At 36.0% G+C, this 13,972-nt stretch overlaps 1 protein-coding gene across 3 annotated transcripts in view; it reads left to right on the forward strand.

The window, feature by feature from the left end:
- The window catches only part of APOO (apolipoprotein O), an 87,585-nt gene that overhangs the window by 30,076 nt on the left and 43,537 nt on the right, over window positions 1–13,972 (forward strand). For 2 of the 3 annotated variants that reach the window (XM_043994173.1, XM_043994174.1), the window contains one exon: window positions 11,072–11,179. In XM_043994173.1, the coding sequence (XP_043850108.1) occupies window positions 11,072–11,179 (108 nt within the window). Of the gene's footprint in view, window positions 1–11,054; window positions 11,180–13,972 lie in introns of all 3 variants that reach the window. The other variant, XM_043994172.1, reaches the window with a different exon arrangement.

The raw sequence follows: 13,972 nt of genomic DNA on the forward strand, positions 1-13,972 counted from the left end.
ATATTAGAGTGGGGGGCAGCTAGGTGGCTCACTGGATAAAGCACTGGTCCTGGATTCAGGAGGTCCTGAGTTCAAATCCAGCCTTAGACACTTGACACTTACTAGCTGTGTGACCCAGGGCAAGTCACTTAACCCTCATTGCCCCATGCAAAAAAACAAAAGAAAGAAAAAAAAATCATGGAGTGGTTTGCCATTTCCTTCTCCAGCTCATTTTACAGGTGAGGAAACCGAGGCAAGCAGGGGTAAGTGACTTGCCTAGAGTCACATAGCTATTAAGTGTCAGAAGCCAGATTTGAACTCATGAAGATGAGTCTTTCTGCCCCAAACTCTATCCACCTAGCTGCCTTATTTAGGTCATATCAATATAATAAAAGATGACAATACTACCCAAATTAATTTCCAGATTCATTATCATACTGATATATCTACTAGAGATTTACTTTATAGAACTAGAAAAATAACAAAATTCATTTGGAGGAATGAAAGGTCAAGAATCTCAAGGGAAATAATGAAAAAAAATGTGGCATAGCATTATCAATTCTCAAACTTTATACAAAGCAATAATCATCACAACCATTTGCTACTAGTTAAAAATGGAAAAGAGTGATCAATGGAACAAATTGGATACACACAGCATAGAAGCAATCCTACATGTTAATCTATATTTGATAAACCCAGGGATTCTACAACTACTAGGGAAAGTGGGGGACAGAAACTGCTAGGACAGCTGGAAAGCAGTCTGGCACAAATTAGATTTAGACCAACATTTCCAACCTTATGGCACAATAAGCTCCGAATAGATACATGATCTGATACAAAAGATCACATTATAAGAGGAGCACAAAAGGAGATACTTTCACAACTAGAGATAAGGGAAAAATTCTTGACCTAATGATGGTTAGAAAGGATCACACAAGATAAAATAAACATTTTGTTTACATAAAAGTGAAAGTCTTTGCACAAACAAAATCAGCAGTAGTTAAAGGACAGTGTTAACTGGAAAAACATTTTTTGTATTGGTATTTCTGATAAAAGTGTGCTATCTCATGTATATAGAGAATTGATTTAAATGTATAAGAATAAGAACCACTCCCCAAATAGATAAATGGTCAGTAGATATGAGTGGGTCATTCTCAAAAGACACCATAATTAAATATTTTTCCCCAAAACCCTTCCCTTTTTAAAATTTCCTTGTTAGTGTCCAGAGCCCCACCATTCTCCCAATTCCCCAGACTCAACCATGATCATCCTTGATTCCACACATATCCCAACTGTTGGCAAGTCCTGCTGTTTCTGCCACCATTATGTCTCATTTATGTCCCCTTCTCTTCTCTGATTTAGTCATCGCCCTGTTATAGGTCCTCATTACCTACCTGGACTATTGCAGTGGACTATTAGTTGGGCTCCCTGGCTCAGATCTCTCCCCATTTCAGTCCATCCTCCACTCAAATACCAAGGTGATCTTTCTAAAGTGCAGGTCTGACCATATCACACTGCTCCTCAGGAAACATCTATGGATCCCTATTACTTCTACGATCAGATATAAAGTCCTCTGGCTTTTACAGCTCTTCACAGCCTGTCCCTTCCTATCTTTCCAGTCTTCTTAACACTACTTCTCTTCATGTTCTGTACTCTCTAATGGCACTGACCTTTTTGCTGTTCCTTACACATGACCTTCCATCCCCCACCTCACTACCTTTTCACTGGCTGCATCATTTTCCTTGAATGTTTTTCCTCCTTGTCCCCACCCTTTGATTTTCCTGGTTTTCTTCAAGTTCCAGCTAAAATTCTACCTCTTATAGGAAGCCTCTCCCAGTTCTCGTTCCCTCTGAGATTACCTTCAGTTTACTGTGTGTATACCTTGTATATACATAGTTGTTTGCATGTCTGCCACATTAGACTGTGAGCTCTTTGAGAGCAGGGAATTTTTTTTTTTGGGGTCTTTCTTTGTATCCCCAGTGCTTACCAGAGTGCCCTGCACAGAGTAAATATTTAATAAATGCTTGTTGACTTGTTTAAACACAAGCTATCAACAACCTTGTGGGGTTGGGTCATTCTTCTATTCATTAAGAAAGAGATACAAACTAAAATAACTCTAAAATTCCAGTTTGCATCCATTGATCGACAAAGATGACAAAAAAGGAAAAGTAACAATTGTTGGAGAGGCTCTGGGAAGACAGGCACACAAATGCACTATTGGTAGAGTTGTAAATTGGTCTCATCATTTTGGAAAGCAGTGTAGTACTGTGCCCAAAAGGTCACTAAGTTGTGCATACCATTTCACCCAATTATACTAGGCCTATGCCACTAAAAGATCAAAGAAAGAGGAAAAGAACATTTGTAAAAAATATAACTGCACTTTTTGTTAAAGCAACAAACCGGAAACAGAATGGTTGCTCATCAGTTAGTGTAACTAAACAAAATACAGTATATGTAAAAAATATTTTAACTTCACTTTTTTAAAATCAACAAACTGTAAACAGAACAGTTGCTATATTGACATAATGGAATACTATTGTTTTTTTAAGAGATGACAAATGAGACATGTTCAGAGAAACCTCAGAGACCTTGTACAAATTAGTGCAATTAATTAAACAGGACCAAGAGAATAATTTTTGCAGTGACTGCAACATTGTAAAGGAAATATGTCAATTAACAATTAAGTACTTACTAGGTAGGAAGGTGACTTAGTCTGACCTGTGCTTTAGGAATGTCACTCTGTCAGATGAGAGATGGATGGATTTGAGTGGAGACAGACTTGAGGTGGAAAGAGGAACCAGAAGGTTATTGCAGTAGTCCAGGCCTGAAATGATGAGGGCCTGCACCTTCGGCTGTGTGAGTGGAAAGAAGAGGGGGTGTACAAGAGATATAAGGGAGAAATGACAAGATTTGGCAATCAGTAGATCTGTGGGGTGAATGAGAGTGAGGATGTGAGATTTACACAGGTTGAGAGCTTACCTGTGTGACTGAGAAGTTGGTGTGCTACTGACATTAATAGGGATTTTAAAAGTAAGGGTGAGGAGAGGTAATATGTTCTGTTTTGGACATGTTGAGTTTAAGATGTCTACAGGATATTCAGTTCAAGAAATCCAAAAGATGATGCTGGGGTTTAAGATAGGTTAGGTCTGCATATATGAATCTGGGAATCATCTACGCAGAAATGATAATTGAACCCATGGGAGCATCAACCAAGATAGGATGGAGAGGGAATAAAAGAAGATAGACAATAGAGTGTTGGGGGGATACATACAGTTAGAGGGAGTGACATGGAATCCCATAGGTAGGAAGAGAACCAGAGAAAACTTTGTCATGAAAACCTATTTTATTTGTAGTCTTCATTATTCTGGTCATAAGAAGAATCAGGAAAAAGGGGCAGATTTGGTTTTATTCTCTATATTTCTGTCCCATGATATACTGGGTAGTAATAATTATTAAAGTTCCTTGTTTCAAGTCTTCAGCCTCTCAAATCAGGCCAATTGTAAAAGCTGGTTAAACTTCCCCTCGGATAAAGTGTGTGGCAGTCAGCTAGACATTTTAAATAAGTACACATCATTTATAAAATTGTTCATATTAGGTTTTTTTAATAATGTAAGTATTATGTAACATAAGATAACAAACTAGGCTTAATGAAGATAAAATTGTAAATACGATTTAAGAAAACTAAAAATGAATGAGAAGTGTTGTGGAATTCAGCCAACAGGATGAAGGGCTGAGGAACAGTAACTAGAATGAATTTTGTGGTTTAACGTTTTTTATTATGAATATGAATTTGAGAAATTTCAAGAAACATAAAATGTCCTTATAAAAAAGAAAAGGAAGACTCCATATAGCATAAGTTTGTGGCTTTTCCCCCCTTTTAACTATATATTAAATTTAACACAGTAGTTTCAACTTTGTCCTGCCTATCTTTGTCCCTCTCTGAACATCATTCTGCTGTTTTGTGTATTTTTAAAAAATGTGTCCTTGACAGTCTTCTTTCCTTCTTTTCACTAATACTAACAACACCCTTTCAATCTGCTCAATAACCTGCCTCCCATCACATAAAAATCTTCAATTATACAAAATAATTGTCATCAAGCAAAACAAATCAATGCAGTGACCATGTCTGAGAACCTATGTCTCATTCTGTACCTCTAGTCTCAGTCCTCTGGCAAGAAGTAAGCAGAATAACTCATCAGTCCTCTGGAATCATGATTGTTTATTGCATTAATTTCATAATTGTTTTCTCAATCCTCCTCCTCCTCCACCCTCTCCCCCCACCGCAGATGGATAACTGAACCCATGGGAACACCAAGCATGGTAACATAGAGGGAGAGTAGACAGTTATTAGTACTTCTGGTTATGTGGTATCTTTTAAAAATTAGTTTATATGTTCGTTTTATTCTTTTTTTGGGTGTGTGTGTGAGGCAACTGGGGGTAAGTGACTTGCCCAGGGTCATACAGCTAGTAAATGTCAAGTGTCTGAGGCCAGATTTGAACTCAGGTCCTCCTGAATCCAGGGCCAGTGCTCTATCCACTATGCCACCTAGCTGCCCCTACATGTTTTATTCTTCACAAAACTAGATCTTTCTGTATAATATTAAGAATGACTGAATAGGTTAATGGCAATGATGTTGTTAGGAGCCAAGATTTGGATTAGTCTACTGGGTAGTTTATTTTAATTAAAATTTTTTTCTAGATATTTGTATTAATATTGCTGCATACCTTTTTATTTTTTAAAAAAATCATGCCTGGGGCAGCTAGGTGGCACAGTGGATAGAGCACTGGCCCTGGAGTCAGGAGGACCAGAGTTCAAATTTGTCCTCAGACATTTGACATTTACTACCTGTGTGACCCTGGGCAAGTCACTTAACCCCAAATGCCTCACCAAAAAAAAAAAAAAGAAAAAAAAAGTTATATGTGATATTCATAAACAGTGAAGCAACTTTCACTCTATTCTTTGTGTATGTTGGGGGTGAATAGGAACTCATCTTTTAGTTCTTTCATATACCCAGTATATAATTTTAGTTAAAATTAGGTAATTAAGCCAATAGTCAACAATATTTGTTGTTCGGTCTTTTTTTCAGTTGTGTCCAACTCTTTTTTTTTTTTTAATTTAATTAATTAATTTATTTATTTTTAGGCAATGGGGGTTAAGTGACTTGCCCATGGTCACACAGCTAGTAAGTGTCAAGTGTCTGAGGCCGAATTTGAACTCAGGTACTCCTGATTCCTGGGCCGGTGCTTTAACCACTGCGCCATCTAGCTGCCCCCCCACTGTGTCCAACTCTTAATGACCCTTTTGGGTTTTTTTGGCAAAGATACAAGAGTGGTTTTCCATTTCCTTCTCCAGCTCTTTATACAGATTAGGAAACTGAGGCAAATAAGGTCAAGTGACTTACCCAGGGTCACATAGCTCGTAAGTGTCTGAGGCCAGATTTGAAGTCATGAAGATGAGTCTTCCTGACTCTAGGCCCAGCATTCTATACATGGTAACACCTACCTGCTCCCATTTAACAATATTGCATGTTATAAATTCTGATCTTTGAGGTGAATATACTTTATCTGATGTATTTTTTACAGAGTATCACTAAGATATTCTTGAATCATAAATAATGAATGTGATGGTATACCATCTTACAAAAGTAATTATATCTACTTCATAGATGATTATATTTGCAACCTCTTATTACCTTTGATATGGCTTTAAAGGGCAATAATTTGTAAACTATAATGTATAAGCCAATGACCACATTTTTATTAGTTTTGGAAGTACCCCAAGTAAAAGTGCTTCAGGTATTGCCAGGTGTCTCATAAAAATAACAAAGTGTGTAGCAATAATTTGAGTTACTCATTTGGATAAATATGTTGGCTTAAATTGAATAGCTAGTAAGAAGTTTTTACTTAATTTCAAAAGAAAATTAAGTGCATGTTCACATTTTGCAGGTGAGTTTTGCAACCATAATCTTTGATCTTTTGATTAGCTTTTATAGTGGCCTTTTTTTACACTACAGCCATTTCCCCCAATATATATATATCCCTGTCCCCTCAATACACACACATACAAATATGGAAACCTTTTTAATAACAAAAACATTTAAGGAAGGCCTCAGATTTCCCAAAGCATCTTCTGGTTTATTGTTGTATTTTTTTAGAAAGAGAAAGTTAGAGGATGATTGACTTTCTTGGCAAATTTGTGGAAAAAGTCCCTTTAGTCTCTAGAATTCTCCTTCTACCTCTCATTGCCCCTGCACTTTCCTCCTCAAAAAAAGCCTTCTGGGATTAGGTTCTTGGGAGGTACAAGTCAAAAGTGTGTTTTGTGTATTCATATTGTTTTTGTTTTGTTTTTTTAGTGAGGCAATTGGGGTTAAGTGACTTGCCTAGGGTCACACAGCTAGTAAGTGTTAAGTGTCTGAGGCTGGATTTGAACTCAGGTACTCCTGACTCCAGGGCCGGTGCTCTATCCACTGGGCCATCTAGCTGCCCCTCATACTGTTTCTTAGACATTAAAATTAAGGTGTAGTTTGACATGCATGTCTCCCTGTAGGGAAAGCAGAAGAGTTGAGGTAGGTAAGAAAAGAGAGGCATCATGGTGAACTGGCTAGTACACTAGACATGGAGTTAGGAAGGGCTCCATTAGAATCTCAGCTCATGTATTTACTGACTCCGGCTCATTACACAGACAACTCAGGGGCTCTTTTGGAAAATGAAGGGTTTGGACTCAGTGACCTCTGAGGGTTCCTTCTATGTCTATAATCCTATGAGTCTATTGTAACGATTGGAATAACGCCACCTGCTGGATACTTACTGTAGAAGAGTTCTGCCCATGAAGCAAAGGTCTTTGAGGGCAAGACCAGGAGTCTTTTCTTTGGCATCAGGAAGTGACGTGGACTAGTGGGAGGAGGAAGGAAGAGACTGGTGCTCACTCTCACTCTCTTGCCTTTGGACTCTGGTGGAGAGCGGAGCTAGAAATGTGCTCTCCCTTTAATAGATAGGAATCTAGGGCTTTTTCTCTCTCTTTACCAAATTCTTATTCTCCTTAATAAATGCTTAAAAGTCTAACTCTTGCTAAAGCTTATAATTGATTGGCGACCGGGGGCGGCTAGGTGGCGCAGTGGATAAAGCACCGGCCCTGGATTCAGGAGTACCTGAGTTCAAATCCGGCCTCAGACACTTGACACTTGCTAGCTGTGTGACCCTGGGCAAGTCACTTAACCCCCATTGCCCCACCCAAAAAAAAAAAAATAAATAATTGATTGGCGACCACTCATTAGATATTTTAGACAGTTTAGCTAGAATTTTACCCCTTAACACTATGAAAGCTTAATGATTAGAGCTAATATTCTCAGAGGATCCCATGGTCCTTCCTAACGACTCTTCTTCACCTGCCATATATTAAATTGGGAGATGGGCTAATTTTATCTGACTAGAGACACTTAATCTTTAGAGTCCATTTTCTTATTTGTAAAATGAGGAGGTTTGACTATGACCTCTGAAGTCCTATCCAGATCTCAATATATAAAAGAAGATGAGCTGCTGATGTGGCAAACGTGAGTGATAACTGAGGGACCACCCATGTGCTCCTTTGCTGTCTGCATAATGTCAAGAGGAAGTGAAAAAGACAGCCAGCATAATGAGTTTTTTGACTCCCTTATGGCAGACTCATGAGAGGACACAGGCAAAAGGCACACAGGATGGATAGGAATGGATGAGTTGCCGTCTGCTTGTTTGAAGTTGTTATCTGCATGTTGCAATTAGCAGTAACATTTGCGTATTTGAGTATCATGTAATAAAAATTTTAAAAAAACCCTTAGATGTTTCCAAGCTTAGTTACAGAAAAATACTATTTCAAAAAGAAAGCTTGGATTGTGAGCCTACATCGCTCAATGGAAAGTTTTCCAGACTGGAGCAACTATATTATCTGTGTGACTTTGGGAAAATCATTGACCCTTTGTGACCTCATTTATTTTCTCTAAAAATCTATATAATAGGGGGCAGCTAGGTGGTGCAGTGGATAGAGCACCGACCCTGGATTCAGGAGGACCTGAGTTCAAATCTGGCCTCAGACACTTAACAATTACTAGCTGTGTGACCCTGGGCAAGTCACTTAACCCCAATTGCCTCACCCAAAAAAAAAATCTATATAATATGTTAGAGTGTATATGTTATATATATGTGTATATATATACACACACACACAGAGATATGCATACTACATTTATGCCTATATGCTAAAAGTGTCTTGAGGAAATTAAGAGCATTTTTGAATGCAAAAAAATTTTAAATTACAAAATTCATTCTGGCTATAGTTCCTCAGTCCTATAAAATAATATCCTGTGGACTGAATGAATCCCACAATACTTTTCACTCATTGTTAGTTTTTAAAAAATCTTCTTTACATTTTATCTTGGTTAAGTCTAATTTGTTATCTTATGTTATATAATACTCATATTACAAAAAACAACATAAAAATTTTATAAATGAAATGTTCATTATTAATACTTTTAAAAAATCATGATGGTGTAATAGTATTACTGTTTGTGAGGGCAATAATTTCATATAGAACAATCATTTATTCTTACACAACTTTTAGTAGCTAAATACTATATGCCTTTCCTGAGACAGGCTTACATTAATAATGTAATCATTTAGATGTACCCAAACTAGTCAAAAGGAAAGAAGGTGGTAATAGGATTTAGAATAGCCATTGTGGTATAGAGTGTAGGACCTAGAGTCAGGAAGCCTGAGTTCTAGTTTTAGTGCTATTTTAGGGTGATTTTTTTGAGTGATATTGAGCAAGTCATTTAATTTCTAAGTCTTGGTAAGCCTATTGGGAAAATGGGCTGCCATTATCCCCATTTTATAAAATTTGGCAATTCTCTAAACCTGACAAGCCTTATGTGAACTAATTCAGGGTGATGTATGCAGGAGTAAAACACTGTACACAATGACAACAACAAGGTGATAAAAACAATAAAACAAAACTGAACATGGAAATGCATTTCCCCTTCCTGCTTTGCAGAGTTAGGGAACTATGAGTGTAGAATGTTGCCTATACTGTCACATATGGTTGATATATTAGGTGGTTTTGCTAAACTATTGTTATTCTCTCTTTTAAAATCTTTTTTACAAGCATAACTTGCTGAGTAGGGAACAGGGGGACATTTATAGAAATGAATGTAATAAAAATAAAATATATCAATAAAAATTGCATTAGTGGAGAGTTTCCTCATTGGGAGTTCCCTTCTTGGATGAAATTGTAGATGTAGCCCCCCAAAACAGTTGTTTTGAGTATGTTGTTTGAGACGCCTTATGGGAGATAGTATACACCTCAACAGTCCATTAATGACATAACACTGGATTTTGGTGGAGACAGTATGGTTGTATGGGTAGCTATGTGAGTCCCTTACATGGAAATGACCATTGAACCCATGGTACCTAAAGAGATCACTGAAAGAATTGTGAAGAGAGAAAGAAGAGAGCCTAGGACAGAACGTTGGTCTACATCCACGTGCATTTAGGGGCTGGGCATTGACAAGGGAGGATCCAGTACAGTAGACTGTGAAGTAGCCAGACAGGTAGGAGAATAACCGAAAGAAAAGAATCACAAAAATCCTGGAAGACGAGAGAATTATTATTGGTGTCAAATTAACTGAGGTCAAGAAGTACGAGGTCTTTGGATTTGGCAGTTAAAAGAGATGATTGGTAACCTTGAATAGAGTAGTTTTAATTGAAGAATGAAGTCAGAAACCACTTTGTAAGAATGAATTGAATCTAAAGAAAGTTGAGGCACTGAGTAATGTTATGTTTCCTAGTAGTTTGTGAATAGAAAGAAGTAGTGTGAGGGGACTGAGAAAATAGGTTAGTCATGGTTCATGAACTGAGAAGCCAAGATGTTTGAAAGAACATCATTATGTATGTTGAAGTGGGTGGAAAATGAGGTAGAGAGGAGGACTATCAACCAAGTACCCAGTACCTTGAGAAAAATAGGTGAATGACCTGGGAAGAAGAGAGCTTTGAGAGCGGATACCTGTGCTGTTTAATACTTGCTCATTACTTAAGAATTTTGCTTAATATGTTATTTGGTTAATATGTTACTTTTACATTATTAAAACATTCTAGTAATTTGTTTTTCATTTTAGCATGAAATCCTTGTATTGATAGCAGGTGGGTAGGAGTAATGATGTCCCTCTGTGGCTTTTTTATTTCAGGGTGTTACAGATGAATAGAATTTGTCTTTGGAGAAGTTGGTTAGTCAGCCAATGAAAATTTATTGAGCTCCCTTAGGATACACAGGACTTATTATTTTGAGAAAATTTAAGAAAAACAAAACATATTGGGAAGCCCAGGCAGATTAATTGGACTTGTCTTACTGGAATTTCAAAAGATGCTTTACTTTTCAAAAAGATTTGCTGGCAGGGTTCCTTGAAAAGTATTAGTCCAGGGGCAGCTAGGTGGTGCAGTGGATAAAGCACCGGCTCTGGATTCAGGAGTACCTGAGCTCAAATCCAGCCTCAGACACTTGACACTTACTAGCTGTGTGACCCTGGGCAAGTCACTTAACACCCATTGCCCCGTCCCCCCCCCCCCAAAAAAAAGTATTAGTCCAAGTTGTCAAAGCATATGAACAAGTAGCTCTCAAAAGAAGAACTGAACATTGTTAATCATATGAAAAGGTGTTTTAAGTTACTGCATATGTTAGGTTTGCTAAAAAAAAAAAGTTTCTTTGCTCTTTTTATTCTTTGCTATAAAGGAAGACTTTGGAAGGAAAAAGGGTGAGAGTATATTAAGAAATATAAAAATAAGATAAAAAAATTTAAATAAAAAATAAGTTATTTATTTGACTGGTTAGATAGAGAAAATTTGAGGATTGATTGTCCATTTGAGATTAATCAGAAATTAAAATAAAGCATCTCTGAAATATAAATGGAAAGTTGTAATTAAATGTATTTATATTTACTGAAGATATTTAATGGTTTTAGGAACATATCTGTTGCTTAAAGAGTACTTACAAGTGATGAGGTCACTGATGAATTTACCTGTGAAATCAAAAATCATAACATTAAAATGTACAGCTCTTCATGTTTTTCAGGTAATTCGGTGGTCTGTGGGTTCTGCCAGCCTGAGTCTTCTCTCCTTTAAGGTCTATGCATCTCATAAAAAGGAGAAAAGGGACAAATGTTCAGTTGGAATTGATGAGGTAATGTCCAGCTTCCTTATTACTTTTTTTATTCTAGGGTATTTATAAAATAAGTGCTAGGAGGCATACCTCATGATCACTTTAGAAACTGTTCAGTTTAGAAATAGGAAATAGGTATTCTTGCCTTGCTCTCATAGTAGGTACTCAAACTATGTTCAACTACTCATTTGTGGTTTTTGGATTTCATGTGTTTTGTTTTTGTCTTTATGAAAATGAAAATGATTTGTTTTCTTTAGAAACTGTAGAAAAAACACTGAAGTAGATTGTCAGAGAGCTTTTAACACACTTTAAAGCGATTTGTATTTATAATATGAGTGTGATAGGGAATCAATGAAGTATAAATAAAAGGATCCAATTGTTACCTTTCTAGTGAACATTCAGACTGTAAATAAAGAAGGATTAATCATATGTTAAGACAGATTTCAGATATTTTCAACTGTCAGCTGATGTTTATATTTTAAGTTTACATTTATTAAGTGCATGCTACCTGTGTATGCTAATAACTGGATATGCAAAGATCTTGTTGTTAATGAATTCTTATCAATACAGTGTATAAAGAGATAATACATGGAAAAAGCTTCATTCTTTGTTGTATGTACATTAAAGCTGATGTAAACTTGATTAGGTTGTTTAATTTTTATGTTTGTGAACTTCACTGCTGTGAGGGTATGTGTCTTATATTTTCCTCATTTGATAGTGTTTGACCAAAATTTCAAAAGCATTAAATAAATGCTTTCTTTTTAAAATTTTGAACACATTTACGTGGAGCATCTTTTTCAAAGTTCTAACCAACTCATGCAGTATCAGCTTGCTATGCATATTCTTTGAATTTAGCTTTGAGCCTTTTAACTTATATAAATGTTTCCAACAAATTGGTTTTCAAATAGCCTTCTCTCAGAAATGCCTCTAGCTTTTGTCATCTTAATACATATTAACTTGCAAAATCAAACTTACCTAGTAGTCCAAGAATTGAGTCCTAGAGGTATGCTTTAGTATAAAATGAAAAACTATATAAATGTTAATATGGTTTTGTAACAGTTTTATAAAAAGAATTGTGATAGAAGACATTCTAGCTTGTTTTTTCCATCCTTTAAAATTGCAACTTGTATAATTTTCAGGCTGAACATTTCATTGGTATTGAGGAAACAGTGTGGGAAAACGGAAAATCAGAAGTCCTGGGTTCAAATCTTGCCTCTAAGGCATAATATTTATGGCAATTCATTTAACCCTGCTGGGTCTTAGTTTCATTATCTATGTAACCTATCCTTATTCATAGAACTAGCTCTTGATCCATGATACTAATAAGTGTATAAAAATGGGCAGGGGAATCAGCTTTACACACCCTCTTGTGCACAGCATAAATTATACAGAATAGACATGTTTTGGAGGAAACAGGGAGAACTTTTAATTTTACAAAGTTAGCTGCATTTTGTGGTGTACACATAAATATAACATGGATAAAATACATTTTTCTAACAGTTTATCAAGAATGCAAATTGAATATGTAGCTAAAATGTAGTAAAAAAATAAGAGTGAGAAAATTAATTCTCTGTTTTAATTTGGAATCCGAGTGTGCCTAAATTAATTTTTTGTTTGTTTGGCAACCCATTTATTTAAATCTAACATGGTTGCTCTTCATCACAAATTTAACAAACATGTAGCAGCTACTGTGTGCAGAATACAGTGCCAGATATGGAGGGTTTTATTGAGTTTAAACAAGACACAGTACCTACCCAGGAGGGAGATACATAGCACAGTAACAAGCAAATTACCAAGTAGGTCTGAAGGGATTATATCAGAGATAGCCTTCACTGAGGAGGTGGTAATTGAGTTGCATTTTAAAGGGTGTGTAGGAATTTAATTAACAGCCAAAGTGAGGAGGAAGAAATTCTTGTCACAGGGCATGTTTCTCCTCAAAAGCAGTTCTATAATTCCACTTGATAGATACACAGTTTGATTCAAAATTGTACTTGTTCTAAAAATAGCTCATTCAATTATCAAGATTTATCACATTATGCTAAATGAAGTATTAGAATCTCCTAAATATTTTAAATCTTTTAAATCATGTGAATTAATAAAACATCACTTTATTAAATTAAATTACTTCAAAGTTGAAAAAAACAAAACAGCTGAAATCTCCCTTTGACTCAGTTAGCAACATGGAACATTCTATATAACCTATTCAGATAATTTTGACATTTTAAAAGTTCTAGATAAAAAGTGTTTAAATTTTCTAACCTGGCTTCTCTTGGAAGGAAAAAAAAAAGGTATAGGAAACCCATAAGAAGTTGTTTAAAGGCATAAAATAGATTTTCCAAAATAGGATCTTATGTCTCTTGTTTAGCTTTCTTGCTCTTTTCCCAAAGAATTAAATTTAACCTTCATTTACTTAAATTTTGGAATGTATTATATAATCTAATACTGTCTCTTTTTTCTGTACATCATTGTTCTTTTTCACTTACTTTCCTTCAACTTCATCATCTAAAATGAGGAGGGCTGGACAAAAATTATCTCTGAGATTTCTTCCAGCTCTCAATTTCTGTTTGTTCCATTAAGAAAAATTTTCATTTTTCACAGTCTGTGGTTGATCCATTAAGGTAAATTTTCATTTTTCACAGATACTCTTTGTAATTTTTATACTACTACATGCCTTCTCTATTCCCATCTCTCTCCCTCTTCCTTTTTTTTGATCCAGAGTTCTGCCAATGCAGATTCCCAGCTGTTCTTTAACTTATAGTATTAGAGCTTTCCCTAGAGTGCCAGGAGGGTTTAAATGATTTGTCCAGGATTACC

The sequence above is a fragment of the Dromiciops gliroides genome, chromosome 3, assembly GCF_019393635.1.
Source record: "Dromiciops gliroides isolate mDroGli1 chromosome 3, mDroGli1.pri, whole genome shotgun sequence".
In the NCBI taxonomy this organism is placed as follows: domain Eukaryota; kingdom Metazoa; phylum Chordata; class Mammalia; order Microbiotheria; family Microbiotheriidae; genus Dromiciops; species Dromiciops gliroides.